The sequence below is a fragment of the Mustela lutreola genome, chromosome 17 (assembly GCF_030435805.1).
Source record: "Mustela lutreola isolate mMusLut2 chromosome 17, mMusLut2.pri, whole genome shotgun sequence".
Taxonomy (NCBI): domain Eukaryota; kingdom Metazoa; phylum Chordata; class Mammalia; order Carnivora; family Mustelidae; genus Mustela; species Mustela lutreola.
The window spans coordinates 43266325-43289403 of NC_081306.1; the positions used below are offsets into that span (position 1 = coordinate 43266325).

Genomic DNA, 23079 nt, shown 5'->3' on the forward strand with positions numbered 1-23079 from the left:
ACCAAGGGACACGGGCTTGGCTCTTAGGCTTCCTGCGGCTGTGAGTTGGAGAATCCCATTGCCATCTAGAAGGACAGTGAGAAGTACCTGCCTGAGCGGCTCTCGCCTCTACGGTTTTCCGTGCTGACCCTAGAGGCTCAGGCTCTTCCTCATCCCACAGCCTGAGCAGCCCGGCTGTGCAGGGAGGCCACCGCGAGCACAGGGAGCGGAGTGAGTTACGTCAGGGGCAGGGGAGGCCACGCTCTAGATTGCAGCTGACCCTCTAGGCACCAGAAGTCAACTAGAACGCTGCTCTTGGGGTCAGATATGTGACATCTCTCAGGGCTTGGCAGTTTTAAGTCAGGTTTTAAAGGTTGCTGCGTTGTGCCTCCTGTAAGAGGTTTCTCCGTGGCATCCATGAACTGGCTCCCTTTGGCTTGTAGGAATTTTCTTTTGATTTCTTAAATTTTTTGTCTTGGCATACTGCAATCTTAAATTATGATGGTCTGGACTTTGGCTGGTTGGTAGTTAGGAGGGTGTAAGAAGTTGCCCAGTATTCTGTGGGGAGGAGTTTTTTGGTTTTTTTTTTTTTTTTTTTTTTTTTAAGATTTTACTTTTATTTATTTTGAGAGAGCGAGAGAGAGATCACAAGCAGGGGTTTGGGGAGAGGGAAAAGCAGGCTCCCTGCTGAGCAGAGGGCCCTACGCAGGGCTCCATCTCAGGACCCTGGGACCATGATCTGAGCCAAAGGCAGATGCTTAGCCCACTGAGCCAGCCACGTGTCCTGAGTCAGGAGGTGTTTCTGAGCACACCTGTGCCTCTTCCGCCCGCAGAGAAGATGAGCTTTCTCGTCGCTCCGGTTCTTCGACGCCGCTGGCAGCAGACACGGAGGCCCAGGGAGAGAGAGGTAGGTTGAGAAGCGTGCGGGAGTGGCTCGCGGTAGGAGCGTCTGAAGGGTGTGCAGCCCGCCGACTGTCCGGAAGCACACGATGAGCACCGCTGCGTGTAGGGCCTGGTAGGCACAGAGCGGAAAGAGCCTGTCTTGTAGTCTGTGGCCCGGGCAGGTCTCCACCGCAGTCCGGCGTGACTGGGGGCTGGCGGTCAGCAGAGGTGCAGCAATCTGCAGGCGGCCGAGGTAGTGCCCATCCAGTAGTAAGCACTTGTCTGCCTGTGTTGGGGGCCCTCCTGTCTAAAATAATGTTGGAACAGTACCCAAGACCCCAACCATGGAAGATAGAACCTTTCAGAGGGACCCAGAGAAGTTTCGGTGTGTAGAACCAGTGGGTAGACAAACCCAGCCATTGCTGGAAGAGAAAAGGAAGAATACACGCCCTCGTTTGTTGCTTCAGCTGCAGATACGACCATGTGGAAAGCACAGAACTCGTGGAGCTCCCCGCCCACACCTGGCAGCTCAGGGCAGCGCAAGCGGAAGGTTCAGCTGCTGCCCTCGCGGCGAGGGGCCCGGCTGACGCTGGTAGGGCTCTGCTCTGTCCGTCCACACCTGCCCTCCCCAGCACCGCGATCGCGAGCTCTAGGAAGCCGGATGCAGGCTTCCTCCAGCTTCTCTGACAGGCCCCTCGTCTTTGTCTCTGGCAGCCCCCTCCTCCCCAGCTTGGCTACTCCATCACCGCCGAGGACCTCGAACTGGAAAAGAGAGCTTCGCTGCGGTGGTTTAACAAGGCCTTGGCGGAAGGGACCGGTAAGGAAGAGCGACCAGCTCCACGCTCCGGAGGGTTTTATTTGGGTCCTTCTCATCTGAGAAATCCTTTTGGGTCCTCAGTAGAATCAGGAGAACCGTGAGCACCGGCACTGGAGAGGGATTTCCAGATAAGCAGATGCTGAGGCCCCGAACACCCTGGGCTCCGTGGTGTACCCCTGGGAGAAAATTGCCAAACGCGGTCTTCCTTCCTTTAGATGCTGCCTCAAACTGTGTCACCGAGAAGCCCCCTACCACTCAGCCTTCTCTGACGCTTACCCTGCCCGCTGCTGGGACTGCTGCTGGGACCACCGCCGCCGCGGCCGCCGCCCCCGCCCCCGCCCCAAGCACCAACCCGCTGCTGGAGAGCTTGAAGAAGATGCAGAGTTCCGCCAGCCTGCCGCCTTCCCCAGGTGAGTGGGCGAGCCCCCCCTGCCGCACAGGACACGGCTCAGTTTCCCTCGAAGCAGAAGTCGCACGCCCGCCAGCCCCTGGAAACCTGGGGGAGCTTGAGCCCGTGTGGCTCACCGGTCCCGAGATGGTGCACGCCCAAGAGCTTCTGAAGTCTGATGGGCAAGCTCGCAGGAAGGGGGCTGCCGCGCTTCAGGCTGGGGTCAGCAGCCTCGTCGTGGCTGTCACGGGGCCCACGTGGCTCGTGCTTTGAAATTCTTCGCTTCCTGAGCTGCTCTGAGCCTTGCGGTCATCTTCGGTAACACGCGGGTAACACCTTGCGAGGCGCGAGGCTCTCTGAAATAGAAACGGGCTCACACGGGTAGGGGCCTTTCAGACCACAGGCACGAGAGGACACAGTCCTTTTCCCTCGAGGTGTCCGGGCGTCCGTCATGGCACCGCATGTGCGCACACTCCTCTGGGCACACTTGGGCACGCAGCGGGCTGTGCCAGGCCTCGGCCTCTCCCTGAGAGGGTCCACAGCTACGTGCTCCGCGTCCCGCCTGCGGTGGGCAAATGCGCTAAACCGTTCTCGGGCGAGTAAGGGATTTCACTGGACTTGAGTCTAGGTGTTTGGATTTTCCATAGAGTCCACACATCGATTGTCCATTGAAGCCAAATATTTTCCCAGTACCTTACGATCTGTGAAGGGTGGAAATAGTGAACGGCACCTTAGTTTTAGGGTGCGGGGACTTGAAGGGTTTTTGGTATCGAGGGAGCCCCTGACTCGGCAGCCCCCACCCGGCCCCCGGCCCTGGGCACGGAAGCCCCGAGGGCCAACTGTCGCGGTATTCAGGATGCGCGTTCTTTCTTTTTCCCAGAGTCCACGGCAGCGGCAGCCACTGCGGCCCCTTCGCCTCCGAAGACACCCAGCCTTCTGGCCCCTCTTGGCTCTCCACAGTCAGGGCCCCTTCCAGGCACCTCCTCAGACGCCAAATCTGCAGCCGCTTTCTTGGGGCTGACGCCTGCTGCGTCCCAGATACCAGCCACCGACACCGCCGTGTCCTCTCTGGCTCCTCAGGCGGAGACGTCTGCCACGTCCCCAGCCCCGGCTGCCCCGTCCCCCACCCCTAAGCCGAGTCTTCTGCTGGGAATGCTGAGCGCCGCACCTGCTGACCCCGCCGTGTCGACAGCCCCCAGCATGTCCTCAGCATCCCCCATGTTCAAGCCCATCTTTGCAGTCCCGCCAAAAAGCGAGAACGAGGACCCCTTGCTGTCCAGCCCCTCCAAGGTCGCCACCACGGCACCTTCCGGCTCTGCCCTCGCTGCACCTGCCAGCAGCCCTCAGCCCACGTTCAAGCCTATCTTTGGCAGCATGGGGTCCCCTGCATCTGCGCCCTTGTCTGCTCCTTTCTCCTTCAGTCAGACCACTGCCCCGGCCACTGCCGGGAATGTTCCTCTCTTCGCCGGCCAGGCCGCTGCCGCCTCAGCCGTGGCTCCCGTGAGCACAGCCAGCACATCGGCCGACTCTGCTTCGAAGCCCGTGTTCAGCTTTGGCGTGAGCAACGTGACCAGCACCACCACCTCCGCCGCCCCACCTTTCCTCTTTGGGGCTCCCCCCGCCTCCGGGGCCAGCTTTACCCCAGCCACGGGCTCCATCTTCCAGTTCGGCAAGCCACCCGCCGCGCCCGCATCCACGGCCGTCACCACGTTCGGCCAGTCCCTGCCCGGAGCCGTGCAGACCGCCGCCGCCACCAGCAGCAGCAGCAGCGCCGCCTCCTTCAGCGGGTTTGGCGGTGGCCTCACCACGCCCGCGCCCGCCACCAGCAGCCCGCCGGCGCCGACCTTCACCACCGCCACCGCCGCCCCGGCCTTCCACATTCCCTTCGGCTCGAGCACCAAGCCTGCGCTGTCTTCGTACCCGGGGGCCAACCCCCAGCCCCCGTTCGGGGCTGCCGACGGGCAGCAGCAGGGGGCCGCCAAGCCGGCCCTCGCCCCCAGCTTCGGCAGCTCTTTCACTTTCGGGAACTCTGCAGCCCCGACTCCGGCCACGACCCCAGCGCCCGGCCCGGCCCAGCCTGCCTTTGGCGGCGTCACGCAGTCCAGTTTCGGCAGCTTGAAGCCTGCCGCCTCCGCCTTTGGCACCCCCGCCAGCACCCAGCCCGCCTTTGGCAGCAGCACACCTATGTTCTCCTTTGGGGCGGCCACCACCTCCGGATTTGGAGCTACGACCCAGACCACCAGCAGCGGGACCAGTAGCTCCGTGTTCGGCAGCACGACGCTGTCACCCTTCACGTTTGGAGGATCTGCCGGCCCGGCTGGCAGCGGGGGCTTCGGGATCAATGTGGCCACCCCCGGCACCTCCGGAGCGTTCAACTTTGGCACAGGACAGAGTGGGACCACCAGCGGCACGACCCCTTTCGGAGGAGGCTCAAGTCAGAGCACGTTGGGCGGACCCAGTCAGAGCACACCCTTTGCCTTCAGTGTGGGCAGCACCCCTGAGAGCAAACCTGTGTTCGGAGGTAAGATCGGGAATGGCGCTGGTCGGCCGCAGCAGGCGCCGTCCTAAGTGCCGGGGTTAGTTTCCTAACTTAGAGAGCTTTCCAGTCTGGCCGGGACGAGGCTGATGGTCAGTGGTTAAATACAGGGTGAGGGAGCAGGAAGCGTCAGGTAGAAGGCAGGACGTCACGAGTGGCTGTGGAGGAGCTTTTTTCAGAGAGTCAAGGAGGGCAGGCTCTTCTGAGATTTAAGCCAGGTCTCCATCTGGGTTGTGCACAAGGGTTGGGAGTGTGGGTGGGTATGTGTGTGTGGGAGAGCACTTTTTGGGCACAGGGGAGGCCGTGCAAAGGCCCCGGGGGCAGGAGCAAGCTCTGCTCGTTCAGGAACCCAGAAAAGCAAAGTGTGACTCGAGGATCTGAAAATGGAAATGATCCAAAATGCTGTGGGGAAGCAGGCGGAGTTGAGGGTCATTCAGGGCCAGAGTTAAATTTGGATTTTAGGTAGGAAGGGAGGTCCTTATAGAATTCCAGAAGAAGTATTAAGGGATTGTATCTGCCCTGCAAAAGGGGACTTACAAGTTCTCATCCTGGTGGTTTCTATTCTCAAATGTGGGGGAGGGTCCCAGGAACTGGACTGGGGAGCTGTGTGTACAGGGAGGGCCTCGTGAAGTGCTTGGGAGAGTGGGAAAAAGAACATTCTGGTAGAATTTTCAGGAAGCTCTGAGCACCGGAGAACTGGATTTATGAATTTGAGGTGAGGCCAGCCCACACGGTTAGGTTATTCCTCAGCAGCGTTCACACGTGAGCACACGGAGGGCAGGGGAGACCCCGCCTGTGTCCGCTTTAGTAGGTTCCCGCAGCGGGGACACGGGCACGCTGGGGCGGGAGGGCTCCGTGACCTGGGGGCCCTCTGGGAACTTGGAGGACCCCTGGGGGTTGTCAGGGGTGACGGGGCAGGGGTGGAGGCCGAAGGGAGATGGCAAGGTCAGGAGTGAGGAGGCCCGCCCTGAGGGCTGTCGGGAGGCAGGGGCGGGACTGGACAGTGGCCCTCTGGTGGCAAGGGCAGAGGCAGTCTGGTGTGGTCTGGGAAGGCGATCGGACCCAGGGGTGGGCGGCGGTGTTGGTGGGAAGCTCAGGTTCCTGGAGGGCGGGCACGCCGGGAGAGGCTGCAGAACTCCGCGGGGTCAGAGGGAAGTAACCTGGTCCGGCCGGAAGGTGGGGGTCTGCCGAGTGGCCCTCCCGTGCTCTGGGGGTCGCGGGAATGCAGAAAGGGCAGCACTGCGGGGCTTTCGCCGGGCTGGAGCAGGTGGGGAGGGCAGCAGTTCCCGCCACTGGGGTGAGCCCGCACGGAGGTCCAGGGCCGAGGTGCCCTGTGGGGACAGCCCCCAGGCTTCAGTACCCAGTGCGGGCACCTCTGCGCCAGCCTAGGTGCTAGTTTGCTGCGGTTTCTCTGTTCTAGGCACCTCTACACCCACCTTTGGTCAGAACACCCCTGCCTCCGGGGTGGGCACGTCGGGCAGTGGTCTCTCCTTTGGGGCATCCTCAACACCCACCCAAGGCTTTGTTGGCGTCAGACCTTTCGGTAAGCAGCGGGTCTCCTGCTCGCCGGTGTGACCAGCGAGGGAGGGGTGCTTGATAGGTTCCTGGCTCTGGGGGCCCTTGGGAAAGGTCAGGCCCGAAAGCACAAGAAAGATGGGGCTTGGCTTGAGGGCCAGCACAGCCCAAGAAGGGAGTTGGAGGGAAATGTTCCAGACCCCCGGAAAGCCGGTAGAAATGCCTTCCTGCTCGCTAGTGGGTCATCTGGGATTCTGCGTTGTTCCTAGTCCTTCCCCACGCTCCTGTTCCCCCAGCAACTGAACACGGTTTTGGGAGGCCCAGCCTAGTCCCCAGCCTTCTGCTGGCCTAGCCTTCCAGAGATTGGGGTGCCCGGGGACGTGCCCCAGGCAGCAGCTGCCTGATGAAGCCTTGTTGAATCTTTCCAATCTTTCCAGGATCGGCGGCCCCTTCCTTTTCCATTGGTGCAGGATCCAAGACCCCCGGGGCCCGGCAGCGACTGCAGGCCCGCAGGCAGCACACCCGCAAGAAATAGCCTTTGTCCCCGTCCTGTCCCCCGCTCCCTGCCCAAACGTGGACCTCAGCCCCTGCTGGGAGGAGCCTCTAACCCTTCTAGTTCCGTAGAGCAACCTCCGCCGCCCCCACGTTCAGCTTCTGCCGGGGGAGGCAGCGGCAGCCGTGGTGGCCGTGCCCGCTCGAGGGAGAAGCCTCGGGCCTCTGAGGGCGGGGGCACAGGGCAGCCGCCTGCTCCCTTGGCTTGAGCAGCTGCGGCGAGGCTGGAGAGCGGGCGAGAACATCTGTACATACCGTCACCTCCTCTCCTGACTCTTCTGTGGAGGACGCGCGTCGTCAGGGGGCCTCCCTCCCGCTCCCCGGAGGGTCAGCTCGGGGTGGGGGTGTCGCCGGCACAGTGCTTGCCCGCGTCGCTGCTGGGCAGCGGGGGACCAGGGTCGGGGAGCTGGGTTGGTCCCGCAGCTTTTCCGTGCTTGGCTTGCCTGTAAACAGTGGTCGTCCCCGGGTCCCCTTAGGGGACCCTGCTTCCCCACTTCTCGCTGCTCTGGCCCGCCCCCGAATTTGGCTTTGCCTTGGAGAGCCCGGTGGGCACTGCTCCTGCTCTTCCTCTTCCTGCCGAGTCTGAGTCCGTGTGTGGCCCCCCGCCCTCTGCCAGTTTGGCCCCTTAAAGCTTGGTGGCTCGAGACTGTTAGCCTGGCAGCTGCAAGGGCAGATCCCTCGCGCCGGGGAAGCGGGGCGAGCGGGCAGGACGGCCCTCCGCGCCCGCCCGCCCGCGCCCGCCCGCCCTCCCCTGGGCCGTATGTTTGAGGCCTCGTCCCGTGTTAGTCTGATGCTTGCGTCTGTTGCTCTGTGAATCGAGTTTGGAGGAAGAATCGGACCGTGTGAGTGGCGGCATGTTGGTAGTGCCGGACTTCGCTTGTCGCGTTTCTGGGGCGTCACGCATCGAGCGTGCAAAGTAGCGCCGCTTTACGCTACATGCGCTCACGCCTGGATTTCCCGATGGGGTTTTCGACTTTTAAGGGCTGGCAGCCCGAGAGGATGGGGCCGAGGGGAAGCAAAGACCCCCCCCCCCCCCGGGGCTGTGGTAGACACCAAAACTAAGGAACCACGCTTCGAATTCAGGTTCCCCCTCCCCTTCACCTCTGCTTCCTTCGCCCCCAGATTACATCCCCTGGGCCCAAGAGCCTCGCTGCCATGCCCATCCTCTTTGGGAGAAGTATGAATGCGTGTGTCTAAATTAAAAGAAAAAAATATTTAAACATTTTTTAACAAAATAAAAATTTATTTTTGTATTTAAGCTAAATTGCCTTTTAAATTCCTTCAAGCTTGGTTCACTGAGGTGGTTACGTATAAACGCTATCGATTAGGAGTTAGCTGTAGAGTTAAGTTACGCCTGTGCAAGAGGCTCTGGCGCTGTCCCAGGCAGCTCTCCGGAGGGGCCAGGGCTCCTTCAGGACACACGATATAAAATGTAATTCTTATTTTATAAATAATGTGACGTAGATGTAATGAGTCCCCCCTCACCCCGTGACTGAGGTTGAGTGCTGTGGCAGGCGACTGTCCCTCCCACCCCTGGGGAGAGCAGGCCGTGTGTCCCTGTGCGGGCAGCTGGGGGAGAGGCCTGCGCCTCGAGTCCCCGGTCGCTGTCCGGTCTGGGGGTTGGGGCACAGGTCTGGACCCCGAGCTTCCAGGTGCCGGACGGAAGGTCGGTCCTCCGAGTCGTAGTGCCCCGAGCTGGTTTACCTCCGTCCCACAGGCAGGACCGCTGGTTCGGGAGCCCCCGGGGGTGTCCCGGCACAGCCTGAGTGTGTGTGCGTGTGTGTGTGCGTGTGTACATGGACGTGCACTGGACAGGGACGGGAGGCTGGGACTTTCCATGACAAATAAAGACTTAATTCCTGTGAGTCTAGTTGGAATTTTTCGTATGAATGTGAGATTTTTCTCCTTGCTTATGTCATTAAGAATTAAAAAAAAACTGTGATCTATTTGTGGACCATGTCCTGCCTTTTATTTCCGCGGTCCGGCCGGCACTCCCTCCCCGGCAGGCACGCGGCCCGGGTAGGGGCCCCAGGACAAGGAAGTCCACCGTGTCCCCGCTGGAGAGCCAGGGTTACCGCTTTCCTTCCTAGAGCGGTGACCAGGCAGTAGGAAGGACGGAGCTGTCACGCAGGGCTGCGGGCTGAGCCGCGCGGAGGCCCGGGCTCTAACTGCCCCCCGGAGCAGGCTCGGCTCCGCGGACCTGCGGCGTGCCCAGAGCCGAGGCCCGGCGCCGTCTCTTCTTCCTCCGTCGGGCAGCGCCGGCCGTGAGTTCGGGTGCTGCTGCTTCAGCCTCGGGGACCGAGCTAGGAGGAGAGTCCCTGAGTCACTGGCAGCCTGGTCCTCCAGCGCCTTCCACGCAGCCCCCGCCACCCCACTCACCTCGACACCTCGACCCGTTCCAGAACAGCGACAAAGAAGCCACCAGTGAGCGTGGTCTCGGGGGAGGCCCGGAGGCAGTGTTCAGCCCCTGGGAAAGTGCTGAGGCCTCGGTGGGGCCAGGAGGGTAGGACGGGGGCTAGCCTGCGGGGGAGCACGGCAGGGCTGTGGGTACAGAGAGCGGCCCCCCTCCCCAGCCCGCCGGCGGCCCCCTGCTACCTGAAGGCCCCTGGGTTCTGCTGGAGGGCGTCCCACACCACGTCCTCGTTCTCCTCCTGGCACAGGGAGCACGTGGAGTAGACCAGGCGCTGCAGGGAGGGGAAGCTGAGCGCGTGGCGCAGTGCTCGCTGCTGGAAGCCGGCCAGGGCCTGCAGGCGCGCCTTGCTCGGGGTGCCTGCCCCGGGCTCCTCCAGCGGTCTGGCTGGCATTCCTAAGGACAGAGCATCAGCTGCAGATGGCCTCGGTTCGCGCGGAAGTCCCTGCTGCACGGGTGAGAACGCTGGCCTGGGTCACCGGACGAGGAGAGTCTGAGCTAAACCCGAGGCCAGCGCGAACCCCAGAGCCGCAGGTCCCTCACACACCCTCTGTCCCCATCTCACCTGAGCCGCTACAAGAAGGGTCCAGTAAGATGTACTGGACCTGACGGTAGCGCTGGTCGGAGGGGGAGACCGCCAGGAAGTCCTCCTCCGCCAGCTCGCAGCAAGAGACTCCAGCCCGGGCCAGCAAGGTAGCCATGGACGCCAGCCGCGTGGCGTCCCGGTCAAAGGCAAAGATCTTCCTGGGGGACAGGGGACAGCTGCAGCGAATCACCAGGCCCCCAAGGGCCCACAGATGTGACATGCAAGAACACGTCCACTGGGGACACAGGACTGTGTCTGGTCAGCGGGACCCGAGCGGGGGCTTCCGATCTCCCAGCAGCGCCCCCACGGGAAGCTGGGCGTGCCCCCCGCCACCGCTCCAGGTCCGCATGGGATTCTTCAGAGGAAGGTGCTCTCAGCCTGCACGCCCTGCTTGGAACACAGAGTTCCCGCTTCCCAAGGGTGGGCTCAGACGCCATCCCCTCTGGCTGGCCAGGGCACTCACCCCTGGTTCCTGAGCAGAGCGGCCAAGTGACTGGTCTTGTTGCCTGGGGCAGCGCAGGCGTCCAGGACGTGCGAGCCCGGGGGCGGGGCCAGCAGCATGGCCGGGAGGCAGCTGGCCTGGGGGGCAGAGCGAGGCGCTGGCGCACGGGGACCCCGTGCCGTCCAACCCACGCGTGCGCCCCCTTCCCGCCCACCTGCCCCACCTTGTCCTGCAGGATGAGGTGACCGGCCCGGTACAGGGGGTGGTCGTGCAGATCCGTCTGGGCTGGGAACACCAGCAGCTCTGGCAACAAGGGGTCCAGGAGAAAGCACTTCCCTTTGAGGGCCCGCAGGTCCTCGAGGCTGCCAGGGCACAAGAAGCAGGGAACGTTCTGAGTCCCCCCGGCAGAGCAATAGGCTGGACCTTCCACGTGTGACCTCACGTGACAGATGCCGCAGACTGCTGCGGAGAAACGCATGGCTGGTGACGGAGGCAGCAGGTAAGGGAACACGTGGGCACTCGGGTCAGCCCTGGCCCAGGGTCCCACCTCCGCCACCTTCCAGCAGGGGACACGGAGGCAGGTGCCTTCCGTCACACCCCCTCCCGCTTCTGGGAAGCGGTCACGGGGAGAACTGGGTTATTCCACGCGAGATGCGTACAGTATCCGGCACGAGTGAGGCGCTCCAGAAACGCCAGCTGGTTTTTTTGTTTTTTTGAAAGATTTTATCTGACAAATATCACAAGTAGGCAGAAAGTCAGGCAGAGACAGAGGCAGAAGCTGGCTCTCTGCTGAGAGCCTGATGTGGGGCTCGATCCCAGGACCCCGAGACCATGACCCAAGCCAAAAGCAGTGGCTTAACCCAAGGAGCCATCCAGGTGCCCCCGAAACGCCAGCAGTTACACACCCACCGCGGGGGGAGGGGGCCGATGGGCCGGGGGCGCCGCACGCGAGGAGCGCGGGTGGAAGGCCCGCTGGCCGCCGTTGACGGAGCGCAGAGCACAGCACGCGCCCCTTGCCAAGCGGGTCACAGAGCTATCCGGGGGCAGCGCCGAAGCCAAACCCAAGCCTCCTGGTTCCCAGCCACACCACCCTGGCCTCCCAGCAGCAGGCCACAGGCCGAGGGGACGGGGAGGGGGCAGAGGCACTTCCCAGAGCTGTCAAGCCCCCAGGAAGTGGGGGGTGCGCGGAGCTTTCTGCGGCCAAGCACAGCTGAAGTCGGGAAGAGGGGAGACCCAGTCGGGAGGTTCTCCGGCCCGTGAAAAGAGAAAACGGCGCGCAGGGTCCAGGAGGACAGAAAGGTACAGCGGGCAGGACGGGCGCGACGGGGCTCGGCGGCTGGCCTCGCGGCCATCTGTTCGTGGACCACAGGGTGCTGGAGGCGCAAAGCGCAGGGACGCGTCCACACCCGCAGACCTAATACCCGGTCCCACATCCACAAAATGAAGGACAAAGACCCTGATGGTCTCTGACGAGTCGACGTCCACTCATGACAAAATCCTGCAAAGCAGGTGTCGAGGGCACAAGCTGGGCACAGCGCAGGCCACTGGGAAAAGCCTGCAGCCACCCCACTCGGGGGTGAACCCCTGAAAGCCCTTCCTCTGCGATCGAGAACAGGACAAGGACGTCCCCTCGTGCCCCCTTCTCTCAGCAACCCAGTCAGCGCGGCAGGCGACATGGTGACGCGGCATCCAACCAAGGAGGGCGGGGAACGCGGGAAACGCCAGCCAGAAAACTGCTAGAACTTCCGAGCGGATTCGGTAAAGCAGGACAGAAAACTCACGCACGAGAATCTGTTGTGTCTCTTACACAGACGACTCACTACCGGGCGGCCACGGAGATGACGTGGCCACCGCCGGGCACAGGGTCTGGGCACCCCAGCCCCTCCAGCACCCCGTCCCTGGGGCGTGCGTCCTGCCTGCCTTCCCCGCTCCCAGAGCCCGCCCCAGGATGCGGTCTTGAGACAGTCCCAGGGCGCAGAGACCATCCAGAAGGCGGCAGACAGAACCCGTGAAGGCCTTGTATCAACTGGGAAGATTCTGGCAGGTGGGCGTGGAGACGTCTTGCTGCCGCCCCAGACATGCCCCCCAGCTAAGTGCCCTTCTCAGGAAGCCTGTCCCCGGCCCATCCGCAGCGGCCCGCCCGTTCGGATCACTCCCAGCCACGGGGGAGCCAACGGGAGACCATGAGCACACAGCCTGCGGGGGTCCCCAACCGGCCGGCGATCTCTGTGTGGTGCAGGGGGGCCCCTACGTCAGATGCTTGGGGACCCTGTGTGAGTATGGGGGGCGGGCCGAAAGCGCAGGCCGCTTTAACAGACTCACTGGAGAAACTACACGGTGGCCCTGCCGCAGAGCAAAGTGGGGGCGGGGGGGAGGCTGTGCTGGCAGATGGCCACACTGCTGAGGCACCCCCCCGTCAGCGGACCCCTAACACAAGATGCAGGGGCAGCCCCGGCCAGCAGGGCAGCCCCCCAGCTCGGGAAACTCTTGAGAAGAGAGGGTCTCCTCCCTCAGCTTGCGGACGCGGCTGCCACGTGCCAGCTAAAGGCTGGGGGAGCATCCCAGTGCAGCCGGGCGGTGACAGGCCGTGGGGCAATGGCTTCTCTCTGGCTGCGCCGAAGGCAACAGAATGAGCCCCTGCCCCACACACCCTGCCCTCCAGCAGGGGCCGAGTGGCCCACTTGTAGCAAGTTCAGGGACTTACATCCTCGGGTGCTGGATTATTCCAGCCCGCGGGGGGGGCTTGGCCCAATGAGGGGGGCCTTCCTGGGCACGCGGGACCCCAGGAATCTATACAGAAGTACAACAAATTCTTAGGCCGCTGGGAGTGAGACGGGCCATCGGCACCCCGCTCTCTGGAGGCCCTGAGGGGGCCACATCCCAGCAGGAAGGAGCCAGCTCCAGGTGGCCCCCAGCACGGGGACGGGCTGCGCACAGGTGTGAGTCCACCCGGGCAACACGATGTTCGGGGTGCAGGGACCGAGGCGGAGCTCAAAAGGCCACCCCCACCGGACCGGGAAGGGTCTGGAGAAAGTAACCCGGAGGCCCGCGGACTGGACCTCCTTGCTGTGGCCCCGCAGCGTCAGCCTGTGGAAAGCCTTAAAACCTGAGCGACGATGCCCATCAAGAAAGTCCCTTGACGCTGCCAACTGGGCACCCTCCACCTGCCTGAGGACATGGGGGTCTCCCTCCCCAGGACTAGGGAACACCCCGGGTCCGGCCGCCTACCGGCTCGACTGCGTCCGGGTGAATCCCACCTGGAGACTGATCAGACTCCGCGGGCACACGAGACCGCCCCTCCTCCCCGAGGACCAGACGATACTGCAGGCACAGGGACAGAGGAGAAACCCTCCATGGGCGACATTGAGCGGGCACCACACGCCCTGCCCCGGCGCTTCCCACAGCCCACGGATGCGTGTCCCAGCTCCTGGGGGTGACAGCAGAGCACCCAGAACCGAACAAGGCAGTGGCCCCCCCTGCACACGGCTGTGCCCAACGCCGCCACCGTCTCAGACACCAAGGCCACAGTCTGGGGAGGGTGCCGTGCCGTTCTCAGAACGTGCCTCCACGGTGTCCCCTTGGCCACTAAGCACAAGACCGGTTGCCTTCACATGGGAGGGGCAGCGGGGGATCTTCTGAGCACTGCCCCCAGGCTACCCCCATGGCCCAGCATAGGTCACAGGAAGGCAGCAGGGGCCCTGTCGCTGTCACCCTTCCCACACCAGGAGGACGGGCCATCGCATGCACACCCTAGTAATCGCGTGGAAGCGTGCGTGTCGCAGGCCGTCCCGCAGGCTTTGCTGCGCATCCATGAGAGAGAGGCTGGACAGTGACCCCCAGAAAATTCAAGGCCCAGACACTGCCCTGGGGGTGGGTGTCATTTCATCCACTAAGACACACCCCGTCCCAGACGCTGTGACCGACGGGCGAGGTGCACTTCACCTAGCCCCCAAGAGCGAGGAGCAGGTGTGCGAGCCTGGAGAAAGCTCTGCAGGACTCCGCGTCCCCACCTGGCGCAGCACCTCTGTCCCTGAGTCCAGCGGGGGTCACGGAGCTGCCTGAGAAGGCAAATCACTAGGGAAAGGGACAAAGCTCCAACGGCACGAGCCGAGCAGCTGCTGAGGCTGCGCACTGTGGCAGCGACGACTGAAAGGGAGAGCGCCCCTAGGACTCTGCTTCCCAGCTCTGGAAGGAAAAAGACACCAGGTGTCCCTGCCAGAGAGCAAGAGCTTCCAGTCGTGTGCGCCACACCCCCCAGGGACAGCCCCTGCGGAAGCAGCAACACAGCGGCCACGGCCGCAGCCAGAACGTTCTGGCCGGTGATGGCTCCCCAGCCCCAGCCCTCAGCCCCCCACGCGCACCGCGGGTGGCCCTAAGGAGACCCCCTGTGGCGCGGACGGTGGAAAACAGGAGGGGTGGATCGCGAATGAGCCCTTGCAGGGTCAGGATATATGAAAAGACAGGCAGGTTCACAAGGTTCCACGTTGGGGCTCCCACGGCAGCACGACCCCGCCCGGCGGGCCAGAAGCTGACGACAGTCTGGCTCCTGGGCCAGCCCTAACGACCTCCAGGCAGCAGTAACTCAGCACACGGATGCGGGCCCGCCGCTGCGCCCCGATGGGAGGGCACCTACCAAGGAAGCCAGAAGGCCCTGGAGGTAGAGGGACCGGTTAGCTCAGTAACGCGGCCCAACTGTTGTGAGTCCTGCCCAAGGCAGCTGGCAAGGCCACCAGACCGGCTCCTCCCTCCCCAGCGAGCACTCGAGCCACCCTCCCTGTAGGTGGTCACCGCCTCGGCCCCACCTGAAAAGAGCCTGGGTAAGTGTACTAGACTGTGACTGGGGGTCACGCCGCAACAGTCCCGATGTGCAAGTGCACAGAAGGACATGACGCGAATGCAGGACCCATCACCCCTCTGACCCACAAGCAGCCGGCCCGGCAGACAGGAGACAGGATGCAGAGAGCGGATGCGGTTACTCGGGTCCAAACTCCTTGGCTAGTGGGACTGAGCGCTGTCGCAGGCTCTAACACAAACGAATTGGGGCCTGCCGCTCTGCGGGCCAGACTGGGGACCCCCGCCCGGGCAACTCCATGCAGGGAAGAGCCGCCACCCTCTCCCCGAAGGCCGCATGCTGCTGCTGAGAACGCCAGGCTCCCCTGCGCTGGGAAATGCGCGCTGGGATGGCCCCGGGAACGGGCATGGGACCTCCCACCCCTGGGCCGGGAGAGCGGCCGCACCTCCTGCGGGATCCAGCGGCCCCTGCAGAAACCGCTCCACCGGGAGCGGCACGCGCGCTCCGGAAGCGGGCAGAAGGTGGGGGTCCGGGTCTGGCATGTCTGCTTCCCGCTCCTCACGCCCGGCAGTGCTGCCTCCCACCCCCCCTCCCCGCCAAGGAGAAAGGAAAGCTGCCAGCATCCTCTCCTCCAGGCTGGAGAGCAGTGGTCGTCTGTCTCCCGATGACACCGTCACTTGGCACCTCTGTTCCCTGCACGGGACGGAGAACACGAAAGCACACACGGGAGCCCCCGCTACACTCCCCCGGCGCCGCCAGGGGCCCGCCCTTCCGAACACTGAAAGCCGACCTCCCCAGCAGGATGCACTTGGACGTGATTATGGCTTCACAAGGAGGCACCTGTGTGTTCCTGATGAGTGTGCTCACGGGCCATTTATTAACTCACACAAGGACTCGAGTCCACGGCCTGAGCGATGGCGCCTCCAGCCTAGGGGATGTTAATAAATCAACGGTTTGGATCTGGGGGTGCTTAGCGGTGTTACCACTGATCTGGGGAATTTCGCGGGGCGGGGGGGAGTTTGTTTGTTTTAAGAATTTATTTATCTGGGGCACCTGGGTGGCTCAGTGAGTTAAGCTGCTGCCTTCGGCTCAGGTCATGACCTCAGGGTCCTGGGATCGAGCCCCACATCGGGGTCTCTGCTTGGCAGGGCGCCTGCTTCCTCCTCTCCCTCTGCCTGCCTCTCTGCCTACTTGTGATCTCTCTGTGTCAAATAAACAAATCTTTAAAAAACAGAAAAAGAATGAATTTATCTGAGAGCACATGTGCTAAGGGGAGGGCAGAGGCAGAGGGAGAGGGAGAAGCAGGCTCCCCACTGAGCAGGAAGCCTGATGCGGGGAAGCCCCGGGATCCTGAACGACCGGAGCTGAAGGCAGACGCTTAATGAGCCACCCAGGCGCCCCTGGGAAATTGTGGTCTTAATCTGTTTTCTCCTGCATGTGTCCCAGCAAGAACTGGACCCGCCCCTAATGCTGCGTCCGCCTCCCGTGCTAGTGAACCCCCTGCCGAGCACTCAGGACACGTGGCAGAAAACAGGGTCGTCTGGGATTTTAGAGCTGGTCACAAGGGTTAGAGTGTTGGGGAGGTCACTGAGAGCACGGGCCCGCCGGCTGACCCGCCAGCCGGACCCCGGCAAACGGAGGCGGCTCCTCACCCCTTTCCCTGACTTCGGAACGAGCACCCCACTTGCCTTCCCCACCACAGGCCGCCCCAACGACAAAGCCTTGAGACGGTGACGTGGTGCTGAGATCACAGGGACCGCGTACAGGCATAACTCACTTCACTGCATGTTGCTCTACTGACAACGCTTCGCAGGTAGTGAGGTTTTGTTGGGGGTTTGTTTTGTTTTACAGACCGAAGGCCCCATTTTCCCAGCACCATCTGCTCCCTTCTTGTCTCTGGGTCGCATTCTGATAATCCTCACAATATTCCAAACTTTTTCATGAATACAGAGTTTGTTACGGTGACCTCTGATCAGTGATTATGACTCACCAAAAGTTCAGGTGATGTTTAGCATTTTTTAGTAATAAAATACATAAATGTCTTTTCAGACATAACGCTCCTGTACACTTCGTAGGCTACACTATACAATAAACCTGTCTTTCATGGCCACAGGGAAACCAACAAATTCATCCGACCTGCTTCACTGCAGCATTCTGGAACCGAACCCACACTACCCTCCAACATGGGCCTCCACGTGACTGAACCCAGTTAAGGCCTATCTAGGAACTGTTTTTAAGATTCTGGTGGGGCCGGGGTGCAGGGATCTACTCGTCTTCTGGCTTCCCAGGGCAAGCCTTGTATGAAGCTCCCTTATTACTAAACCTGCCACATGTCCATCGGGACCAGTCCACCTCTTTATTCGTCCCTTCTCTGGCCCTGCCCCGTGCGGATGCGGCCTGGTTTCAGATTATACCTGGAAGGCTCCCAGGGAGTTTGCAAACCAATGTTATCAGAAAAAAGAAATTAAGAAAACAATCTCATTTACACTCGTATCCCAAAAAAACCCCCAAAAAACTAGAAATAAATTCAACCAAGGAGATCAGAGACCGGTACTCTGAAAACTGTAAGATACCAGGAAAGAAACTGAAAATGACACAAACGAGAAGCTGCTCCACACTCACGGAGTGGAAGAATGTCGTTGAAGGTCCACACTACCCGAAGCAGTCTACAGAGCCAGTGTGACCTCTAACAAACTCTAATGGCCATTTTACAGGTACAGAACAATCCTAAGATTTGTATGGAACGGAACAACCAGACCCATCCTGAGAAAGCACAAAGCTAGAGATCTCACACTGATTTCAAACGACATTACAAAGCTGCAGACAACACAGAATTGGTCCCGGCATAAAAACACACACGCAGATCAATGCAACAGAACAGAGGGCCCAGCAATAAGCCCATAGCTGCACGGCCGATTAGTTTGTGGCAAAGGAGCCACGAACATACAACAGGGAACAAACAGTCTCTTCTATAACGGGGTCGGGAAAATGGAGGTCACGAGCAAAAGAATGACACTGGACAAAGACGGATGGCCAACAGGTACACAGAGAAGGTGTAAACATATGGGATTAAAAAATTAATCCCATGAGTCATGAGGGAAACAAGCATCAAAACCATAACGAGATGTCACCTCCCACCTGTCAGAACGGCTATTACCCAAAAAATAAGAAACAGCTGTCGGTGAGGATGTGGGAATCACCGCTGGGGGTGACGAGAACTGGCGCAGCCACTGTGGGAAACAGCACAGAGGCTCAGCACAGGATCAGAGCTGGAGCCTACCGTATGATCCAGCAATCCCATTTCTAGGTGTTTTTCCAAGGAAAAGGAAAACACTAATTCAGAAAGATACCCGGCCCGTTTGCTACAGATATATAAACCGCCAAGACCTGGAAACCCTAAATGTCAACGGTTAGATGAATAAAGAAAACATGTAACTACGTGCACGTATGTGTGTGCGTGTGCACATGCGTACACACACGGGAATATTTTTCAGACAAAATATAAAATCCTGCCGTCTGTGACCACATGGATGGGCCCTGAGGATCTTACGCTAAGTGAAATAAATCAAAGACAAACACTGTATATTCTCACTCGTATGTGGAATCTCTTTAAAACACGAACTCATAAATACAGAGGACGGCTTTGTGACTGCGGGGGCGGGGGGGGGCTTGCAAAAGGGGTAAAGTTTGTCAAAAGCACAAATTTCCAGCTATAAGATACGTAAGTCCCAGGGCTCTAATGTACGGCACGGTGGGTGACGCTAAGAGCTACGGTACTGCGTACCTGAAAGATGCTAAGAGATCTTAAAAGTTCTCATCACAAGAGGGGGCACCTGGGTGGCTCAGTCAGTGACGTGTCTTCTGACTCTTGATGTGGGCTCAGGTCATCTCAGGGGCCTGAGACGGAGCCGAGCCCTGCTTCAGCACACCGGGTACGAAGCCTCCTCGTGCCTAGGAGTCTCGCTCTCCCTCTCCCTCCGACTCCTCTTTTTTCTCATCACAAGAGAAAAAAACTTTCTGTATTATACGTGGTGACGAATGTTAACTAGGTAGTAATTACCTTGCAGTATAAGTCAACAATGTGTGTTTAAGCACATTGTTTTGGAAGGATTCCTCTTAAATCGTGAATTCTGAATAAACAGGATTTTAAGTTAAGGGCTGGAGAAAGCCCGGCCTCGGCAGGAGAGAGAGAGAAACTGCTGGAAAAGTAGGAGAAAGCCGGAGCGCCCTCACCACCTCCCCTCCTCTCTCTTCCCCTGGATCCCCGTTTCCCAGAGCCCCCCGCAGCCAGGCAGGTTCTCAGCTCACCTGGAAGCTCGACCCTGGTAGGAGAAACCTTGTCTCTTGAAATAATCTACTGCATCTTCAGGGCTGGTCTTGAGGGTGTTCACGCGCACGAACCGAGGCACCTGCGAGGCTAGGACGCGATGGGCGGTGAGGGGGCAGGACCAGGCCCTCTCCTCTGGGGGCCTGGGCGCTGCCCTCCTGCCCACACGCCCTCCAGCTCACCCGTGCCAGGCCTGGATCCCACTTGCAACAGGTCCTCGTCGCGGCTCACCCGGCGCTGAACCTTGAGCCGCGCCAACTCCGCCTTCAGCCTGGCCTGGTGCCGCTCCAGCAAGGGTCTCCAGCGGCCCCCGCCCCCTCTGAAGCCCTTCCCCAGCAGCAGCTCGTACACGAGCACCTGGGGGTGGGGAAGGAACGAGGGACAGGCCTCAGAGTGCGCGTCTCGGGACGTCACAGCGCTGAGCGACCACTTGCCAGGCAGCGCCGGGTCCGGGCGAGGTGCTCTGCCCAAGGCCACAGGCCAGGTGCGCGGCAGCCCGGGGAGCCCAGCCCGGTGTCTCGCTTCCCGGCCCCGAACCCTCTCCCCGGGGCTGCTCACCCGCCCCGCTCCGCATCCGACCCTCCTCCTCGTCGTCACCACCACCCTCGGGTTTGAGCCAGAGTCCCCGCCGCGGGAGGTCCAGCACGGTCACCCCGCCTCAGCGAGCGGCGGCTAGAGACGCTCGCGCGCGTCGGACAGAGGCGCCTCCTGAAGTCGCGCGGGGCACGGTCCGGCGCCGACACCGGGTCCCGCACCGCCACCCACCCCCCGGCCCCGCTACCTTGGCCAGGTGCGGCCGCAGCTTCTTCTCGGCGCGGAGGAGGCCGGCGCCGGCGATCACGGCGTCCAGCACGGCGGAGTAGCGCTGCGTCTCGCACACCAGCGCGTACAGCTGCTTGACGTTCTGCGCGCGGCCGAGGGGACACCGGCTGAGGCAGGGCCCCCCCTTCTCGCCCCCCCCGCCGGGCCCGAACCCCCGAACCCCGCTACCTGGAAGCTGCTGGCGTACACCAGCCCCTTGATGGAGCCCCGTCGGCCCTCCACGGCCGCCAGCACCGTCGCCGCCGTCGCGTACAGCGCCATGCTGCGCTCCCACGCGCCTTTACGGCCGTGTCGCGAGGCACTCTCGCCTTGGCACCGCCCCGCCCGCCTGCACTTCCGGGTCAAAGGGCGCGGACTCTCGACCCGGAAACCCCCGTGCCCTTTCAGCACTCCCGAGCCCCGCGTGAAGTGAAGCGCTGGGAGAGCGGTTTCCCGCTCCTCTTCGCACCGCTTCTGTTTCCGATCATTTCCAGTCCGATGGGCGGCGGCGCTTCCCTGCTGTTTTGTTACAGAGGTTGATATTGTGCTTATTGATCCTTTGTGTTCCGTTAGTGTCTCTTGGCCACTCCCTCCATCTCTGTCCTCTGTTTATTAACAATACATACCTCGTCTTACGTAGATTTTTTACAGTTTACTGTTGTTTTAAAACACTTTTTAAGCTTTTTTAAAGATTTTATTTGGCAGAGAGAGATCACAAGCAGGCAGAGGGAGGGGGAAGCAGGCTCCCCGCTGAGCAGAGAGCCCGATGTGGGGCTCGATCCCAGGACCCTGAGATCGTGACTTGAGAGGAAGGCAGAGGCTTTAACCCACTGAGCCACCCAGACGCTCCTACTGTTTTTAATGTTTATAGTTTGGGGCCGGTTTTCATATTTTTAAAAAATGTGGTTTCTGCCTTTGATGTCATACTTGGAACCGCTTCTTCACACCTTTACAATATAGCAGTCACTATGGCTTCATCTTTTTCCCACACTTAAATCTTTAACCATTTAGAATTCAGTTTGGCACATGATGTGAGGAAGAGCACTTTGTTTCCAAATGGTGGGCTTTTTGTGCATTGTAATAATTCCTTTATAGTAATTTCCCCAGCGGATCTCTGGGAGGACAGGGATTTTGTAGGATTTGCTTCTGTCCCCAGCACTCATGGGATTACTGGTACACATTAATTTGATTGAATCAATCCAATACATGAGATTCTCAAGCATTCAAGTGGACAGGCCTCCGTGGACCAGAATATACCTGCCTGTGCATTCTCTGTAGCACCAACAGCACGTCAGCATTTTGCAAGGAGGTTGACTCTAGTCTACATCCAAATTGTTGTTTAAACGTTTCACCCAGTCCTGTAGCTCTAGGTGGGTTAATAGTGATCTTTGAGTGGAAACCCCACTCCCAACTGAGTAACATCTATTTTGTTTTCTTCATAGCACCTGTTCCAGCTGCAGTCATGATTTACTCTCTAGCTGGCTCCACGAGGGCAAATCCTTTTTGACCCTCACCTAGCTGCACCTCCCAAACCAGTGTTCTCGCAGTAAGGACCTAGCATCTGCTGCGTGACAGACGGAGGGAATGAGCGGTGCACAAACTGGCAGGGACAGCCAGTAGCTGTTCACGTAATCCACCCTAAAACAATCCCAATCCCCACTCCTTCAGGTGAATGGTTAACAAGTGCATCGATATTAATAAAGTCCATAGAGGATTCAGATTTTCTTGGCTTTTACCTAATGACTATTTTCTGTTCTTCAGTACCATCTAAGACACCATGTTAAATTCAGGTGTCCTATCTCCTTGGCTGTGACGATTTCTCAGACTTTCCTGGTTTTTGATGACCTTGATGGTTTTGAGAAATCCTGGTCAGTGTTTTGTAGAATGTCTCTTCATTGGGATTTGTCTGATTTTTTTTCCCGTGACCAGACTGGCTTAATGAGTATTTGGAAGACTACAGGTAATGTACCATCCTCATCAGATCACATCAAGGGCATATAGTATGAGCATGACCTTGACTGTTGATGCTTACCTTGATCACCTGGCTAAAGTAGTTCTTCATCTTTTTTTCCACTGTAAACTAGTCTTTATCCCTCTGTTCCCTCTAGGAAGGAGTCACTATGTATAGTCCGCCCTTTAAAGAGTAGGGATTAACACTCTCCCTTTCTGAGGGCAAAGTAGGTACATAAATTATTTGGCATTCTGCAGAATTCTCTCTTCTTCCAGCTTTATTTAATTAGTCACTTACCATTATGGACTCATGGATATTTACTTCATACCTTGAGTTGTAATTCAGTACAGGAATCCCCTGATTTATTTATTTTTAAGATTTTATTTATTTGACAGACAGAGATCACAGGTAGGCAGAGAGGCAGGCAGAGAGAGTAAGGGAAGCAGGCTCCCTGCTGAGCAGAGAGTCCGATGCAGGGCTCGATCCCAGGACCCTGAGACCATGACCTGAGCCGAAGGCAGAGGCTTTAACCCACTGAGCCACCCAGGCCCCCCTCCCCTGCTCTTTTTAAAGTATGTTCCACACCCAGCATGGAGCCCCATGTGGGGCTGATTTCACCTCCCTGAGATCAAGGCCTGAGCTGAGATCAAGACTTTGATGCTCAACTGACTGAGCCACCCAGACGCCCCACCCCCACCTTTTGAAAATTTGCAGTAACACTTCATTTTACGAAAATCCTACAGTAGTACCTGTTTCCGCTAACTGAAAGAAAGCCTAAGAGAATTCTCATTTTATTGAAAAAGGGGAAAAGTAAAAATAGTACTGTCTTGCCACAAGCCCCCGTAGACGCAGTGCGTACCCCGTGCCAGGGTAGAGGGGCTGCCCAGCCCTCTGCCCTCCACCTCTCAGCATCGGCCTCCATAGCTCTCAACTGTGCTTTACCTTGATCAACCGTGTGCGTCCACTCGTATTACGTAGCCGAAGGTAAGAGAAGCTTAAAAGCAGTTAATTTGGGGTGTCTGGGAATGTTAAATATTTCCACATAAAGTAATGGTCATCGCTGCTTCTCATTACTCCGCTTCAGCGAACAACTCAAAGTAT

General features: G+C 59.8%; 2 protein-coding genes and 1 long non-coding RNA gene across 4 annotated transcripts in view; 2 read left to right on the plus strand and 1 right to left on the minus strand.

Moving 5' to 3' along the window:
* The window catches only part of POM121C (POM121 transmembrane nucleoporin C), a 57118-nt gene extending 49415 nt beyond the window's left edge, over positions 1-7703 (plus strand). For both annotated transcript variants that reach the window (XM_059155729.1, XM_059155728.1), the window contains 7 exons: positions 813-886; positions 1329-1453; positions 1576-1678; positions 1894-2088; positions 2947-4587; positions 6023-6145; positions 6555-7703. In XM_059155729.1, the coding sequence (XP_059011712.1) occupies positions 813-886; positions 1329-1453; positions 1576-1678; positions 1894-2088; positions 2947-4587; positions 6023-6145; positions 6555-6652 (2359 nt within the window). In that variant the 3' untranslated portion in view covers positions 6653-7703. The remainder of the gene's footprint in view (positions 1-812; positions 887-1328; positions 1454-1575; positions 1679-1893; positions 2089-2946; positions 4588-6022; positions 6146-6554) is intronic.
* A 188-nt stretch (positions 7704-7891) lies between these two features.
* On the minus strand, positions 7892-20376 carry NSUN5 (NOP2/Sun RNA methyltransferase 5). Its single transcript, XM_059155730.1, has 10 exons — positions 20217-20376; positions 20008-20130; positions 19409-19583; positions 19208-19316; positions 10331-10469; positions 10129-10244; positions 9645-9823; positions 9265-9475; positions 9049-9189; positions 7892-8972 (listed from the first exon to the last, which is right to left on the minus strand). The coding sequence occupies exons 1-10, from the start codon at positions 20307-20309 to the stop codon at positions 8834-8836; spliced, it is 1425 nt and encodes a 474-aa protein (XP_059011713.1). The 5' UTR covers positions 20310-20376; the 3' UTR covers positions 7892-8833.
* LOC131820155 (uncharacterized) lies at positions 20351-21762 on the plus strand. Its single transcript, XR_009349485.1, has 2 exons — positions 20351-20562; positions 21470-21762. It is a non-coding gene; the product is annotated as an uncharacterized LOC131820155 (long non-coding RNA).
* Positions 21763-23079: the final 1317 nt, after the last annotated feature.